This window comes from Acomys minous, assembly GCF_964271855.1.
Source record: "Acomys minous genome assembly, chromosome: 15".
Lineage (NCBI taxonomy): Eukaryota > Metazoa > Chordata > Mammalia > Rodentia > Muridae > Acomys > Acomys minous.
The window spans coordinates 70106658-70126728 of NC_140497.1; the positions used below are offsets into that span (position 1 = coordinate 70106658).

General features: G+C 35.4%; 1 protein-coding gene across 1 annotated transcript in view; it reads right to left on the minus strand.

The window, feature by feature from the left end:
- LOC311584186 (uncharacterized protein) overlaps positions 1 to 20071 on the minus strand; it is a 46353-nt gene that overhangs the window by 24329 nt on the left and 1953 nt on the right. Inside the window, exons 2-8 of the mRNA XM_084758292.1 lie at positions 17688 to 17844; positions 14553 to 14678; positions 13679 to 13776; positions 9224 to 9350; positions 7217 to 7311; positions 5565 to 5745; positions 2189 to 2299 (exon numbers count right to left, since the gene is read on the minus strand). Of these exons, the coding sequence (XP_084614418.1) occupies positions 2189 to 2299; positions 5565 to 5745; positions 7217 to 7311; positions 9224 to 9350; positions 13679 to 13776; positions 14553 to 14678; positions 17688 to 17835 (886 nt within the window). The 5' untranslated portion in view covers positions 17836 to 17844. The remainder of the gene's footprint in view (positions 1 to 2188; positions 2300 to 5564; positions 5746 to 7216; positions 7312 to 9223; positions 9351 to 13678; positions 13777 to 14552; positions 14679 to 17687; positions 17845 to 20071) is intronic.

Below are 20071 nucleotides of genomic sequence, written 5' to 3' on the forward strand. Positions count from 1 at the left end.
GTACTACTCCTATTTCCACTCTGTGACTCCAGAATCTGTGCATTCTGGCTATGGGATAAAATTTACTACGTGCTTGGGGATGGAGAGATGGCTCAGCATTTAAGAACACTGACTGCTCTTCCAGAGGTCATGAGTTCGATTCCCAGCAACTACGTGGTGCCTCACATTCATCTATGATGTGATCTGATGCCCTCTTCTGGCCTGCAGGTATACATGCATACAAAGCATTCTATAAATAATAAATATATAAATCTTAAAAAAAAAATTTACTACGTACCCAGGTGCTGAATAAAAGCAGGTACACATTCTATGGAAACCTGCTTCAACTCTAAGAGCCATTGCTTCCTAACTGACAAGCAATTGTCTTTAAAAGAATGTTATTGTACATATGTGTAATAATATAAATATATATGTGCAAAATAAAAAATGTTTAAAAACAAGTACCAACTTTCTTGTATAATAACAATGGTTGTCATCTTCCAAATAAAATAAAATAATTTTTATGCCTAATAAGGAGCATTCCACTATTCTAGCAAACCTACTACTTCAGGTAGTGGAAAATATGATAAAGCCAATGAATTTTATGAGGATGAGCCCACTGCTGTGGCATTCTGTGAAATGACTTCCTCGGTAATAATTGTTTCTGGAGTATTGTGACCGTGATAAGAGACAGAAGTGTATATTCACCACCATCCTCTCCCTGTGCTCCATCAGTCCTCATACAAGGTCAAGTACCCAGTAATTAACTGATGTCTGTAGTTTGGGGTCTTCCCTTCAGCATTTACCTATATAGAACCTTAGAAACACTTTATTTATTTTTTTTACATTTTTTTCTCCTTTATTAATTTATTCTTGTTACATCTCAATGGTTATCTCATCCCTTGTATCCTCCCATTCTTCCCTCCCTCCCAATTTCCCCTTATTCCCCTCCCCTATGACTGTTCCTGAGGGGGATTACCTCCCCCTCTATATGCTCATAGGGTATCAAGTCTCTTCTTGGTAACCTGCTGTCCTTCCTCTGATTGCCACCAGGTCTCCCCGTCCAGAGAAACACTTTAAATTACTCCACAATTGACCTTTTAAAGTTAGTTTTATTTTAGGCAGTCACTGCTGTTTACTTAACATTATTTTGACTTTAGAAAATTTTAAATTGTAAGACATTCATTTAACATTTATTTATTCATTTAATGATGAAATTTAGGATAGTCAATATGAAATGGTAATAAATTATAAATTTAACATATTTTATTCAGTTGTAGCATCTGGTAAACCTGAAGCAATCTATTAACCCTAAGATATTAATAGGCCAGCTTGTCCTACTACAATATTGTCCAGGTAACTGTTCCTAGTCTCCTCCCATGTCCCATTTAAAATTAAATTCTGACACCATTATTTGGCTTTCAGCCTTATCAATTTTCTCATGCCAAGAATATTATGTATTGAATGGAATCATTCAGTACATTATTAATTTATCTTTCAGTTTTCCTTTTTCAATAAATATTAGTTTCTGGAGACCAATCTAATGTGTAATGAGTAATTTGAAAAAGCCTCACATTTTCTGCAATAAATTTCACAATACCTTCAGTATCTGACATGAAGAATAAAAATAATTGGATCTTTACCTTCCCTTGCTTTAAATTCTATAACATATGTGTGCTATTGATTCATCCATTTGGAATGTGACGTTTCTAACAAGCCATTGGGAAAGATGGGATATTCTGACATAACGAATCTGAATAATTTGGCAATGTTAAAGACATGATGTTGTAGATGTAAAATAACAACAGATTAAGTTGAATTAGAGTTAGTGAAGTGCAGCCTTTCTCTAGGTGGAAAACCAAACCATAGATACAAATGACATTATTTAGAAACCCACTTCCTGAGAGAATGAACGCCATATTCAGAGGGACAGGAAGGTATTAGTAGCTGAAACTTGAACCATATTATGTTATAAAGCCTCTTAAAGTTGTATTCGTTTCCATAACAGGAAGTGAGGATGAGACTCCCCATGGGCCTGTCTGTAAGGAGAGACTTAGGAACAAACTGTTATCTTCCATTTGTGCATTTGCAGACCATGCATCTCAGTAAGAACAGAAAAATCATACACAACGTCTATTCACTGAATCATGAATGTGCTTTTCTCTCTGATTTTTAGTGCCAGCCAAAGGAGGAGAAACAGATACTCCCTAGATCTCTGATCTGAACTTAAGTGCTGACTCTCTCATTTTCTTGACATAGTCTTCTTCAAACTTCTCGTATTGGGCTACGGTGAACTTGTTCTTCCAGTCACCTGAAATGCCTATAAAAAAAAAAATAACAGAAAAATTTGGAGTTACTATTAGATATCTGTCTAATAGGAATTTGAGTTATCAGTTTGAATGCTTCTATTTGGTCTTTAACTTTTGATATTCAATCTTCAACTCCAAGCATATCTAATGGCTAGGCTTATCTTCATTGGGAGTTGGTTATAAGTATTATTTGTCTTTTTACAGAGAGGAAATTAGGTTTGACTCAGGGATGCATCTCTTTTCCTTTATCTTTCTTTTGTAGGTAAGGAGATAGGAGCTGAAAAGAAAGAAAGGGGGATATAGAAATATAGAAGAAGGATAGAACAAAAGTTAGATTATTGAATCTACTCTTTATCTCAAGGCCCTAGTTGTTACTCACGAATGAGATTATTTTTAATTCAATGGTATTGAATTTTGTTTATTGATGCAAATCATGCTCATGTCAAACTGTAGTCTAATTTTATCACAAATATATATATTCTAGGTCTAATGAATAGATACAATTTTATAGATATAGGATGTAAAGTAGTTAAATTAGGTCTTCGAAGACCTCAGAGGCCCACAGACTGTTGACATTTAAAGATATTTTTATTATTCTAAAGATTCTTCGGCAACAAGACAAGCTAACTCCTGGCAACACCCAGCCTGCCTCAAAGAAGAAGATGAGCATCAAAGAACCTCCTAATGGAGATGGCTTCAAATGTGGCAAACAAGCCACTGGGCAAAATGTCCTTATTTCTGCCACATACAGAATTCTGCCTAAAAATGGGCAAGCTTGGATGAGGGCAGAGTCAACAGCAAACTCTGCCAAGACAGGGTAAGCAAGTCCTCGATAGTTTTGCCTTGCAAATATATCTGTCAGATATATTGGGCCAGAAGGCTGAAGATGATGTTCCACCGTTATGGAGAGTTTTGGGTGGCTGTTCAGGCAGTAAACTGTCTCTGTTATTTTTTTATTTTGGAAGCTGCTAACCTGCACTTCTGGGTTCACTCGGGTATTTAAGTTTTATTCCTTCTCAAATCTCTGATGGAGTTGAAGACCAGATAGTTTAATCTTACAATTAAGCTTAGTTGGTTAGGGGTTAAGATGTTTTTAGATCAAGATAAATGTTTTAAGCTAATAGAGATGATATATGATAGATATTAATATTCATTCAGAAATTTAGACCCAACAAGATAGGGACAATGTTTCCTTCAAGTTTGCCAAATACAAATGTCCAATTCACTATGAATATAACATTTATATAATTCCTGATTGTCTTGTGGTTCTTCCTGATGCATGCAGTTTATTTTCCTCGTGTGTAGTAATATAAATGTACATGTTAAAATAGTAACATAATAAAAAAATTAAAAATAAATTAAAAAAGAATAAAATCCTTGGGATATCAAACAAAAAGCAAAAAAAAAAAAGTCTTGGTAACAAAGAATAAAGGGGAATTCTAAGTCATTTTAAAGCTTTAGTTTACAGGATGAAATTATGACTTATGAAAAAAGTTTATTATCAAGAAAGATCAGAAAATTACTGAGGATAAACGTAATTAAGCATATTTACTTACTGTACTTGCTGAGCCTTCTATATATTTAAAAGATCAAAAATTCTTATGGAAAAATATAAGACATACCATGTATAAGAAAACTTTGGTACAATTATAGTTTTCACAGAATATTCCTCAATAACATAGAAAACACAATTAGAAACTTAGTTTTTAATGTCAGATAGAGGTATTTGATGCAGAAAATTCCTTGGATTTGAAAGTCACAGGTTCCAGCTACATTGTACATCATGGAGACACCAATAGCTATTTCCTTGTTTTTTTTTTGTTGTTGTTGTTGTTGTTTTGTTTTGTTGTATTTTTTTTTTGAGGTAGAGTTTCTCTGTGTAGCCTTGGCTGTCCTGGACTCACAATGTAGACCCGGCTGGCCTTGAACTCACAGCGATCCACTTGCCTCTGCCTTCCGAGTGCTGGGAGTAAAGGCGTGTGCCACCTCCCCCAGCCTGCTATTTCCTAATTGTAACCATCAAAAGTGTCTTCCCATGCTTGTTCTCTGAGAAACAAAGTATATATACTTTGAGATATTACAGTAAGACTTAATCATAGAACAATTCTTTACAGAAATCAATCAGAATCTATAAAAATTCGAAATTATGCTAAGTTTTGATTGTTTCTTTATATACCCTCACCAAAACTTTTTTATCTCAAGAACTTCCTAAACTTTATTCTGCTAATAAATATTTCTCTCCAATAGGAGTATGTTTCACTTCAACTCATCTTGTGTTGTGTGATTGTTTCCCATCTCAGTAGCTTCGGACTTGAGTTTTTATGTTTTGGACAGTGGGAGTGTGACAGTCTGATATACACAAGATCTGAAAAGAACATTTAAAAGAACAGGCAAAATTTCATCATCTTTAATGTGATCTCATGCATGCCACCTGTGAGTGCCCTGCTTTGGTTTTGGCTTTGGCTTTTTAAAGGGATATACAAGGAGCTAACAACAGGAAAGTCAAAGAAAACTGCAGGTGTCACAGTAACCATCACCTATCAACACACTGCTTAGATAAAAGGAAAAAAATATTACGATTAATTTACCAACTTCTCGGAGATATGGGATTTTAGATAAAAGTTGGTCAATGCATATGAAATGTTATTGATCATTTATCTACAATTACCTATCATTCATCTATCAGTTATCTATCTGTCATCTATCTATCATCTATCTATTTACCATCTATTGTTTTCTTCTAATCATACACACAGGCTCATGTGAACACATACACACAATTTAATTCATATTTCATCTATATCTACTTTATATAGAATGGTAGTGTTGAGTTCAATCCTGAGGACACAATGATAACAAAGATTATCATAAAATTTCAGAGCGAACACTTTGACTCATCAATTAACTTCATCCAACGTAAGTTAAACAAGATTCCCAGAACATCATTTTAATTTAAGGAAGATGGAACACATTTAGGTAACTCAGACTAATAAATATCATTTTTGGATATAGCAATGGCACTAAGATTCATGTTTATTGGTGTGAAGGATGTTGTCCAAACACTTCTCATCATAAATCTCTCATTACATCTTACAGAGATAATATAAAACAATACACAGTATTTTATAAGGCTTCTGTTTTCCCTACCTTTCAGTTTCTTTGTGTTAAGCATACGTAATGACTTCTAATTTCTTATAATATCACATTGCTTTTATTATTCATACCTTCTACTTTGTGACCAGACACTACACAAAAATGAGTTTGCACTTTTCTCACCCTTTCTCATAAAAGGAGACACAGAATGGTCCATCCCTTCTTTATTCATTGTGGTGTAATTTGCACTAGGATTCTCCTTCATCACGTTGAAAGAGCTATGGTAGATGATTTTATTTACAGTTTCTTCTGGTATGTCTTTTTCCAGAAACTTTAACACTTTTTTAATTTCACGCTTTGGATCCTGAAATGTTAAAGAGAAAAAGAATCATTTCTGTTAGATTTGGTCACAAAGAAAGGAACATGTTAATAAGGCTGTGTTTAAGCTTAACTAGTTGTAGGGATAGTTTCGGGTTTTGTGCTACGTTTTGAGAAAGCAAAATGATTTCCTTGGTCACTCAAGGTACCAACCATGTGCTACGGCAGAGTAGAGGAGTTTAATTAATGAAAATTTTAAAATATTGAGTTAATTGTCAATATTAATATTCAAAAATATAATGAACTCACAGGATGATGGTAATAAGGCAAATTACTATTTTAATTAACTAATATCTTCAACAACTTTGTTTTTTAAATATAACATGAACAATAGATTATATCTAAAAAATTTTCTAGCTGTGAAAACAGAGTCTATGATCTCTAATACCTACATAGATTTTTTTTTTGGAGAGAGTTAAGACAGAAGTGAAATAAGAGACTTGTGCCAAGTCATTTCTGTGCAAATCAAGTGGACTCATGCTAGAGAAGGGTGAAATGATCACATTTCGAATGAAAATTCCTAAGGTGGATCTAATGCTACAGACAGTCTCTAATTCTGGTGGAATTCTGCATCTTCTCTCCCAACAATGTAAATTGTCCTCCATATCTGAGGGGACTAAACCTCATTTACTTGACAATCTCAACGTAAACTAGTTAGCAGAGTTTTCATGTAAATTTGCATATGAGCTCTTTAAGACCCATATGTAACCACTTCTCACTTTCTATAGGCTCAATTTGGGCACTGGGCAATCATTGTGACTAGTAAAAACTGGCTTCATTACATACAGGAACAGCAATAAATTTTACTGAGGAACATAAAGAAGAATTAGGTGATGTCCTTGGAAATGGAATTTCTCAAGCCAAAGATGGTTTAGCCATCCTAGAGGATTTGAGAGACATCTGAGAAACAAGGTCAAACAGAGTCAGGTGTGCCAAACTGAGAGCAAATTGAGGCTGAACTACAGCATTGCCTGCTAGACTGCAGCTGTGAATGGCTCATGGAACTCAGTTGGTATGTTCTTCCGTAGTGAAGTAATGCTAATCTAAACAAAAATGAACAGTTTTGCTTTTAATATATAGACTCAGTGGTGCAAGAAAAGCCTGGATGGACAGAAGCAGCTTAAATAAATTAAGGCCAGAATTTAGCAGTTATCTTGATGATTTTATATTCAGAAGCAAATACACTGTTTGGAAATTATGAGTGGAAACACATAGTTTTTATTTTATTTATTATAATTTATTCATATTACATAACACACAGATTTTTATTTCAAAGATATTGTTGTCCTTGATTGTATAACAGTATCAAGATGATGGGGTTGAATTAATTCATATCGTATGCCAGAACTAGAGTTAAAAGTAAATTAACTATGTTTAAGGACTAAGAAGAAAAGAGGGTAAGAGATAAATAATTTAAATCTTAGGTTTTTAAAAAATAAATTGAAATGTCTACTTACTTCTTTCATATCTTCATAAAACAGATAAAGGATACGGTAATCTTTTCTTTTCTCCCACCAGCCTTTCACATGATCATACCAGGAACCAAAACACACTAAAGTTAAATACAAAATGTAAAATTAATAACTGTTTACATGAAGTAGAAAATAGCTAAATGTCTCTTTAGGTCATGATTATCTGTCCATATACATAGATCTATAGGTCAAGAAAAGGGGACCACATGAATGTGTAAATGATACACTTTCTCAAGGAATTTGAAATCTACTTAAAAAATGAAAAGTAATTCTGCTACAAGGTGAATCATGTCTTCCCCAAATCCACATGCTGAAATTCCTACACATCATACCTGACAGTGAAACTGTACTTAGAGAAAAAGTCTCTACATTAAGAACAATTAATTATTGGTTATGACCAAATCCCCTTAATGGTAAAGGCATGAGGACAGATAAACCAAGATGGAAGGCCATGGAGAAAACAGGAAGATAGCTCTGCACAGTTTACAGAAGAAGGCTGAAGAAAAACCATAGCACTTTCTCGTTGGATTTGTAGATTCAAAAAAAAAAAAAAAAAAAAAAAAAAAAAAAACAAGCGAAAAAGACATTTCTATCATCTCAGCCACTCAATGTGATATTTTGATATTGGATCTTTTGAAAACTAGCATAACATTTGGTAAATATAACTAAGACCACAAAAATAAGGCTGCAGAGGCTGAGTGTGGCAGTCAGTAAGTGGTATGTAAGGTCACAGGAGAGGGACCAGTCAATAACTAAGATGAAATAAAGGGGAAGAGACAAAAGGACTGTGGAACGGTAGAATTTGCTTTTTCTGAGAAGCCTTCAGGCTTTGTTAATGCTAATGACATTGATACTGCAAGCACGTCACAGTTCAAGAAGGGACAGGCATTAAGTGTATGTTGGATGTCACCTACACACATTTGCATCCAAGAGAGGGTTAATATGGTAACATGTCTCTTGAGAATTTTCCTACAATTGCCATCATGATTATGAAAAAGAGACTGTGTTTGTTTATAAAAGAACAGAGTCTAAAAAGAACAGTCGCTCAAAAGTTTTGAATGCTGTGGGCTGTCGCTTTATCCTGTTGACAGTGTCTTCTGCCTTAGAGAAGCTTCTCAGCCTCATGAGGTCCCATTTATTGATTGTTGACACTAAGGCGTGGGCTGTTGGTGTTCTGTTTAGGAAGTTGTCTCCTGTGCCAATGTGTTCTAGGCTCTTCCCCACTTTTCCTTCTAGCTGATTTATTGTCTCTGGCTTTATGTTGAGGTCTTTAATCCATCTAGACTTGGGTTTGTGCATGGTGATAAATATGGATCTAATTGCATTTTTCTACATGTAGATGTCCATTAGACGAGCACCATTTGTTGACGATGCTTTCCATTTTCCATTGAATAGATTTGGCTTCTTTGTCAAAAATCAGGCCTGGTGGCACTCAGAGAAAGAATAAGCAGGCTACCAAGATGAGACTTGATAGCCTTTGACCATATAATGAGGGAGGAGGTCCCCTCGGTTCATAGACATAGGGGAGGGGAACAGGGTGAAAGCGGGAGGGAGGGAGGAACAGAAGGATACAAGGAATTGGATAACAATTGAGATGTAATCTGAAGAAATTAATTAAATAAAATTTTAAAAAAGAGAAAAAAGATATTTATCTCTCAAAAAGTAAAAAGAGTTTTGAATGCTAAAGAATCCAAAGAATAGGCACACAATTAAAATACTACAACGTAGACACTGACATTTGAAAGTACTTAAATAAATTGACAGCAGCCATTCACCACTAATGAAATAAGGAAACCCAGAATTAGAGACTGTATGTGCCACAAGTTGCCCAAAACTACCCTCAAAGAAAAAAAAAAGAGACATGTTTTATTTCTGTTTAGCCTCCCCAATATATTAATAGATTCATGGTAAATGACAATTTTATAATAAACATAAGATTTAGATTTTAAATTTTATGCTGCCTTGAAAAACAAACATATTAGTTGGACCCACCTTGCCCAGCCATGAATTTATCAAGGAACTCTTCCCAGGTACCAGGATCCGGGTGCATTTTTGCCATTTGGTAGAAATAGTAGTAAGAAACAGCCACGTCTTTTGCATTCCGTGCCACATAGATCATCTGTGTAGGCAAAAATGAAAGATTGGCATTTATTTCTGTAATTTAATAGTTTTTAACTATCACTTACATTATTAGGCTTTTTATTTATCCTTTACAGCTTCTGATTGCAATATTTGTGTATGTATGCCCAACATAGTACACTCACAACTATGTGTTGTTTTAATACACAAAAGCCCATCTCCTATTTCTGACACATCTGCGATCTCTTTAACCTTTGAAAAGATTATCTCTTGAAACATGAAAAATAATTATAGTACAAACTAGAATGTCACCTTATCTTCTAGTGTCGTTGATGTGATGAGGTACTCTGCAGGCTATAGAAAGAGAAACCTGCATACCCACACAGGCACAAAACACTACACGTACGATCTGTCCTGCCTGTGTTGAACAGTGGTGGCTCAGGACTTGTAGCAATGGCTAACCAAGGTTTGGTTTAATGCCACACCAGAAAAGGGTGCCTGTGCCCTACACAGAAACCTGAGACTAGAAAGTCCTGAGACCTAGGGTACAAACAACAAAATCTCTCTGAAAAAAAGAAAAAAATAAATAAAATAATATTCTACTATACTTATAAATTGGTGCCTTGTCTAGTCACCATAAGGGAGGCTTCACCAGGCAGCAGATGGGAGTACGTGAAGAGACCCACAGGCAAACATTATGCAGGTAGAGTAGAAATTGGAGGTGTCCTCGGGTCCCAACTCTTGAGCTTGGAGTACCCCCAAGAAAGAGGAAAAGGGAATATTATGGGAGTCAGTGGGGATGGAGGATACCAGGAGAACACGGCCCACTGAATCAACTATCCAGGACTCACATGGGCTCCCAAAGGCTGAAGCTGCAAGCACAGGGCCTTCCTGGATCTGCACAAAGTTCTCTGCATGTATGGTATGACTGTTAACTTGCTGCTTTTGTAGGACTCCTAACAGTTGGAGTGGTTTTTTATCTCTGACTTGTGTCTGATTTGGGGACTCTTGCTCCTATTGGGTTGCCTCGTCCAGCCTTGATACGCAGGCTTTTGCTTTGTCTTATCGCACCTTGTTTTGTCTTGTTTGGCTGTTGTCTCCTGGAGACCTGCCCTTTTCTGAAGAGGAAACTGAGGGAGAGTAGATCTGGAGGAGGAGGAGAGAGGTGGAATGGAGCCGGGGGAGTGGAAACTGAGGTTGGAATTTATTGTATGAGAGAAGAATCTATTTTCAATAAAACAATTTAAAAAGGAGGTTTGGGGGAAATAGACTAAATATTAAATTAAGAAGCTTATAATAGAAAACATTTATATACAAAATACTTGAATTGGTAATTTAAATAAATTAAAGCTATAAAATGAGTAGAAAGAGAGAGTACAGATGACAGTAATCAAGTGCAAGTATATATGTATGGAGCTATCTAACAAAGTTAACAATGTTAAATATAATTTTTAAAGCCAAAAGATCTAAATTTTCACTGAATAAAAAACATTACCAGGTGAATTAAGAGACAGAGAGATTAAAATCCCTTATGCCCTTAACCAAAGCTATGTCACAATATGTATGGGATTAATCTTTATGTATTAAAATTTAAGGCCTGTGTGAATGAAAAATCGTTTCACAAGAAAATTAATATGGGGATAGCAAAATGGCTCAAAGGGTAAAGACACACATCTAACACTGATGACTTAATTTTAATCCCTAAAATATTACAATTGAACCTTACAACTTGTCTTCTGAACTCCTTTGGGGTGCAGGGAAACAGACTGAGGGGGGAAGAGGGAGGAGAAAGGGAGGGAGGGAGGGAGGGAGGGAGGGAGGGAGGGAGGGAGAGAGGGAGAGAGAGAGAGACAGAGACAGGCAGAAAGAGAGAGATCATGAATCCTGAGAAATTTGTTTTGTAGCACTCATCTAGTGAAATATACTGGGCCTGTCCCTCTTACAAAGCAAGTTTAACACTTGAACCTTGGATGCATGGAGTGAATTTATTTCCTAGGAAAATCAGGACAAGAAGAGACCTTCATGCAACTATGATTGGATATTATGATTCAAAATATGTGATGACAATATAAAACTTGGATTGGGTTTCATATGTATGCTCATTTCCTAAGTATTCAAGAATCTTTTTTTTTTCATTTTTTCCTCCTTTATTAATTGATTCTTGTTACATCTCAATTGTTATTCCATCCCTTGTATCCTCCCATTCTTCCCTCCCTCCCATTTTCCCCTTATTCCCCTCCCCTATGACTGTTCCTGAGGGGGATTACCTCCCCCTGTATATGTTCATAGGGTATCAAGTCTCTTCTTGGTAACCTGCTGTCCTTCCTCTGAGTGCCACCAGGTCTCCCCCTCCAGGGGACATGGTCAAAGGTGAGGCACCAGAGTATGTGAGAAAGTCATATCCCACTCTCCACTCTACTGTGGAGAGTGTTCTGTCTATTGTCTAGATCTGGGTAGGGGCTTAAGGTTTACCGCCTGTATTGTCCTTGGCTGGTGCCTTAGTTTGAGCGGGACTTTATTTTAGGGGTTTTGTACTTTTTTTTCCAAAATTCTGTTCTTAAAAAGGTTATTAAAATAAAATCCTAAAAAAGTATAACTCTATATAATTATATATCATTTATAATTAGTAAAATATTATTTATGCCTTATACTAGATTGCTTATAGACTCATCATCTGCAAATATATGCAATTATAAATATTCATTGACTAATATATATAATTATAAACAACTCATATAATTTATATGAAATTAATATAAATTTCAATCAATGTGTTCTGGTATTATTTGAATATCAATCCTTTAGAAGTAGTTGAATGACAAGTGAAAGGGCTAAGAATGAAAGAAAATCAGTGATTCAGGCATAGTATACAATCCCTTTCTTTACAGTAGTTATCCAAAGCATCTATAGAGGTTACACCTGATGAAAAGAAAGAAAATGGGACAATAGAGATGTTGATCCATGTCTACCAACACTGTTGAGTCTGCTTACCAACACTGACTCAGAGGAGGGAACTAGGAGTGAGAAAAACTCTGGTGAAACCTCAGGGGAAGGCTGACTGGAGGATTGCTGTGCTGTCCTTGTTGAATGCTTCTGTTACTGCTGAAACATATTGAGCTTATGGACCTATTCTACCTGTGTTTCACTCTGCTAACTGGAAAGAAAAGAAGGCTCCTGCTTATGTCAATGACCCAAATCCTGGGTGCCTCCACTGCTAATTACTTGGTTCCACAAGCAAATATGGGTACATGATAATTTAAGTAGTGATGTTTAGACCTTGCATGACAAATTATTAACCATTCAACATTCAAAGTTAAATGAGTTACCTTATTCCTTTGCTACACAAAACCTGGCAAAGAATTTTGGTCATTGTTTTTCTGTCTCTAATTGCACTTGTAAGCTATGGTCCATAGAAATGTAGCTAGGAGGGTTTTTAGCTGGTTATACTTGAAAACATTATACCTTGAAAAGAATTTGCTACTCCATGTCTGCTCTAAAGACTGACTTTGTACAGACCTTAAAATTAAAAAATAAAATGAGTAATTGTAGTGAACCATGGAGTTGACATGTTCTAGCTGCTTTCAGTGGCATGAATCAGGTTTTTCAGGTTAGAGTCCATGAGTCCTGGGACAATGTGTCTTCATGTTCTTGCAAAACCATTACACTGCCTCAGGCTGTGAAGAATTCAGGCCACTTTGTGATTCTTCTATATGTTTTCCAAGTAGTCAAGGAAACGTGAAAGCTTGGCAGGACAATTGGTCTTAGAAATTAATCTGTGTACCTTTTGTAGCTTCCAAACATCATTGTATCGCAGCACCTATAACTGGCTTGATTCTGGAAATTTTCATTGTATTCTGTTTCTGATAACAGTACAAAATGTCTGATTTCTCTCAATAAAATTATCACAACCTCAGTTCTTCAGTGATCTGTACAACCTAGTCTGATTTAGTTTTTTGTGGCCATATCAGGTTACCTTGGCCTGGTAAGAAGTTGGGTGCACATGCACACGCACACGCACACAGACACAAACACACACACACACACACACACACACACACACACACACACTGTTATTTTTCTCTGTCTCCTTTTATCTCATTTACAATATGAAAGGTTGAATGAAAATATTTCAGATTCCTTTTGATCTTTCTCATTGTGTGTGTGTGTGTGTGTGTGTGTGTGTGTGTGTGTAAAACAAAAGTTAAAGGAGAAAAACCAAGAATTTGAATGACAAAAAGAGGGAAGAATATATTGGTGGTGTTAGAGGGAGGATACAGAAGGTGGAAATTATATTCAAATCTCAAAAGCATGTTTAAAAAGAACAGAAAGAAATGTGAAGACAAAGAGTGATTTTTTTTCACTTGCTACCTTGCAGCCACTTTTCCAAAATGAGGAAGGAAGAAGTTGAACAGGTAGATGTGTTTTCACTAGTCGAGGAGACTGCATATTATTCAACATTTCAATACCTACAAACACACACATTAACAAAATTCATTATACATTTAGAATCACATGGCTTATTGTCAATTTACCCGAAGACCTTCTAATTATTAATGGCTTAATAAAGTTGTTTTTTTTCCATTTTTTGACTATATGGATCAACAGTTTCATATATTTCTAAAAATCTCAGAAAGCAACTGTAAAAAGTCATGGTTAAAGGGGCTATTTTAGTCATTGTAAGTATGATGGTCTAATGATCTCCACATCTGTTTGTAAAAACAGCTCCTCATTTCTAACACAAGATGGAGCAGAAGAGAATTTGAACCAGTCTTCAGGTTTTTTCTTCAACTTTTTATCTTATTTACAATATGAAAATATTGAATGAAAATATTTCAAATTCCTCTATTCAAACACTATGATGAAATTATGCCATAATATTCATATTTATTTTTCAAGATTTTAAATAATTCAATGAAATGTATTTCCATAATATTTTCATTGAATATATATACACATATATACACACATATATATATACACTAATTAGTCAGATATAATATAATGCACTAAGTAAATAATACAGACTTCCATATATTAAGAGATTTGAGCTATATCAAAGTGTTCCCACATATAGATGCTAACTTTGAGCTAATGGAGTCTAACCAAAATTTTTCTCTAGACACTAATGATTTCATAGTGTTCATTCTTTCTGTATTATTGCTGTTCCTGAATCCTTCATAGATGCGAAGAATGCAGGTACATTTATTTCTATATCAAAAATAAATATTCAGAAAAAAAATACCACTTGTAAATCCAGGAATTATAAGCTCCATGAAGGGTACTCGTAGGTAGATTGCATCCCGTTTACATTTCTCTGCATCCCCATTGTTGTAGATCAAATCCAGTATTTCACTGACCCAAGTTGTTCCTAAGGGGGAATTGGAAGATGTTAAATATCTCTGTTAAAAATAAGATGAGAAAGAGAGGCAGACGTGTTTGTAATACCTGAACCCAACAAACAAGGAAACTCTGTGTGCTTTATTCCCACACCCTTTCTTCTATTCCATCCCAGGAGACACTCTTACTTCATATATATATATATATATATATATATATATATATATATATATATATATATATATATATATTAGATAAAACAAAGGTCTGGAAGAGATAATGTACAAGTAATGGCAGCATTAATCCCTGTCCCTCCACAATACCACTTGTTCAAAATGGTTTGATTTAAATCAAAATATTCTACAATGCATTTGGGTTGGGATGCAAGTAGGATGAGCAAAGAAAGTATCCAACATTGGTAAAATTATCAGTTCATATATTACTTATCAATATAGAGCGTAGAAATTAAGAGAATGCCAGATAAAGATGATCAACATATTCTGAAGGTGTGAAAAGACAACACAAGAACTTTTGTCCATCCCTGATTTCAGTGGAATTGATTTAAGTTTCTCTGGGTTTAGTTTGTTGGCTATCGGCTTGCTGTATATTGTCTTTACTATGTATGTTTAGCTATATGCCTTGTATCCCTGATCTCTACAAGACTTTTTTTAACATGAATGAGTGTTGTGTTTTGACAAATGCTTTATCTGCACCCAAGGAGATGATCATGTAATTTTTTTCTTTTCTGACATGTACATTTATATTACTACACATATATACTATAAACTACATACAGCAAGAAGAACCACAAAAAAAATAAGGAATTGTATAATTGTTACATTCACAGTGTTTTGTCTATTTGTATTTGGCAACCTTGAAGAAAACATCTTTCCTATATTAATGCATCTAAAATTATGAATGTAAATCAATATCTATTATATCTCATCTTTATCAACTTAAAATTTCTATCTAGACTTAAAAACATCTTAACTCCTAAACAGCTTAATTATAAAATTAAACTATTTGGTCTTCAACCCCATCAAAGACTTGAGAAAGAATAAAACTAATTATCTTACCATAAAGGAGATTTTTTTTCTTTCAATTTACTTATATGGTGGATTACATTGATGGATTTCCATATATTGAACCACCTCTGATGCCTGGAATAAAGCCTACTTGGTTATGGAGGGTGATATTTTTGATATATGCCTGTATTCACTTTGTATTTTATTTAGTATTTTTACATCAATGTTCATGAGTTAAATAAGTTTCTTTTTTGGATCTTTGTGTGGTTTAGGTATCAGAATGACTATGACGTCATAGATTGAGATTGGAAATGATCCTTTTCTATTTTGTGGAATAGTTTGAGGAGTATTGGTTTTAGCTCTTCTTTGAAGATCTGATAGAATTCTGCTCTGAATCCACCTGGCCCAGGGATTTTGGGGGGTGGTGTTGGGAGACTTTTGATGACTGCTTATATTTCCTTAGGGGATATGGGACTATTTCATTTATTTACCTGATCTTAATTAACCTTTGGTAAGTAGAATTTATCAAGAAATTTGTCCGTATCATTTAGATTTTCAAAATTTGTAGGAACACCTACAGCTGATAAACACCTTCAGCAATGTGGTTGGATACAAAATCAACTAAAAAAATGTCAGTAGCCCTCCTGTATACAAATGCCAAATTGGTTGAGAAAGAAATTTGGGAAACTATACTCTTCATAATAGCCAAAAATAATATAAAGTATCTTGGTGTGACTCTAACCAAGCAGCTACAGGGTGACTGTCAAGGCTGGTGGACATGGACCCAGGGGACCTGCACAAACTGAAGCACCAGCCAAGGACACTGCATGCAGAGTACCTAGACCCTCTGTTCAAATAGACAGCTCATTCTCCAAGCGGGGTGGGAGAATGTGGGAAGAGTTCTGACATGAACTCTGGTGACTGTGATTTGATCACTGCCCTTCCTTGTGGGCACACAGAGGAAGGAGGATGCAGTCTATTCTGATGAGACCTGAAAGGCTCTGGTCAGAAGGCAGAGGTGGAAGGCCACCCATGTTAGAGGTCTAGTGGAGGGAAATAGGACAGAAGAAAGTGGGAGGGAGGAAACGGAAAGGTAAGGGTGAGGTGATAACAATTGGAATATAATGTGAATAAATTATAATAATTTTTTAATTTTAAAAAGAATTTTTTGCCTGTAATAATCTATACAATAGAGTTCATTTGAGCTCAATACAGTGACTCACTATGACAAGTGTGATATTATGTCTCACCAGTGCTTTGAAAAAGTACCTTAATCATGTGAGAACGTGGTCTATTCTATTGTCTATGTCCTTTGATTATCAGGTGAGTAAAACATTTCTATTGAAATAATATGATAAGGAAGAAAAATATACCTCCTTAGTTGCTCTCATAATGGTAAATGAAACCCTTAAATATATTATTTAATTATTCTATGTATACAACATTTTAATGAATGAAACATGAATATCTACACTTTTCCGTTCTTTCCAGATACTAGAAATGGTACACATGTATGACAGTGTCATAATTAAACTCAATATTTTACTTCCTAACTTAGACATTTGATTAAAATAAAAGTAAGTGAGAGAGAAAAAAATTGGCCAAAATTACCTTGTTTTTCATACCTAAAATGTCTTATGGTTCACTTGTTCACCTTCTAAGACTCTGTAATTATGTAGGGTTTGTTTGATCTTGGCTCATCAGAATATCCTGAATTCTAGATTATTTGGTTTTTTTTTTTCCTCTTAGGGAATTAAGTAGAAATATAGAGGGAAGTTGCTTTAGGAGAATTTGTTAGTTAGGGACTTTGACTGATGTTGGGTCCAAGTGAATTCATAGATATTTGCTGGCACTTCAGAGGTGCATGTGATGCTATATAGTTGGAGGCAAGCCACAATTCTCCTTTAACATGTCAGAAAATCCAGTCTAGACTAGACAAGTATCTATAGACAACCAGGTTCCTGAGAATGGATCGTTATCTAGCTGTCTAGAATGAATCAACTTAAAGTTCTTACCAGATTTGGGATAAGTGGAGATCAAAAGATCATCAGGTCGGGCCTCAAATGACTCCACTTGGGACCACTGTTCAGCAATGCTCCAAAAGAGAGGGATACCTTGAACATCTACTAACTCCCTCCTGAAGACATCCATCTTGTTATCCATTTGGGAAGCCTAGATTTTAACAAAACGCATCATCAATCGACTTTAAAATGTTACTAATTGAATTGTGATATCATTTCCCAAATTTCAGAGACATGAACTCAGTTCATGGGTGTTATAATCAAGAGAAGAAAAAAACTGAACAAAAAATAAAGCTGTGTACATTTCCTTTCACTCATACTATTCGTGTACACCTCATTTGTACATCAGTAGCATGTGCCAAAGTAAAGATTTTCGAGATGTACAGTATAGTTCTACACTTGAAGTTAGCAGAAACTCTAAGGCATGGGGTTATCAGTTTGTTCCAACTCCTGAAATACCAAAGTGCTCTTTATATCAAAACACCAAAGACAGCCTATTTAAAATGCCCTTCCTTTACATTTCAAACTGGTAAATTGTTTTAATATATTGTCACAAGCTACAAATTAAGAAAAATGTATGTATAGAGTATGGGAAAGATTTAGCAGAGAAATAGAGATCATAAGTAAGACACCAATGAATATACCAAAATGCATGGGGAAAGGCTCACACAAAGAACTATAGGCAATCAAGTAAAACTGGGAGTGGACACACTAAATGCTCAGTGTCAGCTGGTCAGCTCTGAAAACATACATGCAAGTAACATATTGACTCAACCAGTTATATTTATGAATATATATGTCTATAAAAATACTTACTTGAATGCATATAATAAGAATTGATAGACAAGAAATTCTCAATATTTGTAGACAAATGGATTGAACCAGAAATGATCATAATGAGTGAGTTAACTCAGAAGCATAAATAGTCAAATGGTATATACTCACTTATATCTGGACATTACCTCAAGGGGCATGTCCCATGAATGTCTTCCCTTATCAGGAAAGTGAGACAGAGGGGAGGACATCCTATTGGGACTCTAGGTGAGAGAAGCATGAGAGAATGAGGAAATAGAAGGATCCAGAGGGTCTTAGAAACCTACAAGAAGAACGTTATGACAGGCGGATCAGGGCCCAGGGGTCCTGCTCAAACTATGACACCAGCCAAGGACAATACGTGCAGTAAACTTCGAAGCCCTACCCGGATCTATCCAATGGGCAGGACATTCTCCACAGTTGAGTGGAGAGTGGGGTCTGACTTTCACATGAACTCTGGTGCCCCATATTTGACCACGTCCCCTGGATAGGGGGGCCTGGTGGCACTCAGAGGAAGGATAGCAGGCTACCAAGAAGAGACTTGATACCCTATGAGCATCTACAGGGGAAGAGGTCCCTTTCAGTCACAGTCATAGGGGAAGGGAGTAAGAGGAAAATAAGAGGGAGAGAGGAATGGGAGGATACAAAGGATGGCATAACAGTTGGGATGTAATATGGATAAATTAATAAAATATTAAAAAACAACAAAAAAACAATTGGTGAAATGAGTGACCATGGATTTGAAGGCCATCAGGGAGGGATAAAAGGGAGGGCTAGGAGGAAAGAAAGGAATGGGAGACGTGTTGTAATTAAAATAAAATATCAATAATAAACAACACCAAAAGGATAAAAGAAAGAAAGTAAGCTTGAGGATAGGCTATTGAAGACAGATTACATATCTTCTATTAAAAGCATGGGCTGGAGAGATGGCTCAGTGCTTAAGAGAGCTGCCTGCTCTTTCAACAGTTCTGAGTTCAATTCCCAGCAACCACATGGTGGCTCACAACCACCTGTAATGTTATCTGATGCTTCCCTCTGGCCTACAGGTATATATGCAGTCAGAGCACTGTATACATAATAAATAAATAATTAAAAAATAAAAACCATTGAAACACTGATTATGATTATCCCATGTTACTTTTGTTTTCTCATCAGGGGTATAGATAAAGGTACATCTGTTTGTCTCTTACCTCTTAAGGGTAAGAAAAAAACTTTAAGTATACCATTAGTCATACTCCAAAATATACCTGCCTCCATGATTAACATGAGCTGAGGGATTCTTTTGCTTCCTCTAAAAAAATCCAGCTTCAAAGTTTTAGGAAAACCGAGACTATAATAAGCTTTTAAGAAGATCCCTAACATCTGGTAACAGTGTAGGCTTCAAACCAGACCCGTGACTCATAGCAATGAACATTTGAAACATAATGTGGACAAAAGGCTACACTGCATGATACACTTAAATCCCTAATAATCAGAACCAATATTAAGATTTTTAAGAGGATCCTTAAAAATCAATCAATCAATCAATACCAAGTACTTGCCAACATGATTCAAGGTCAGATGTC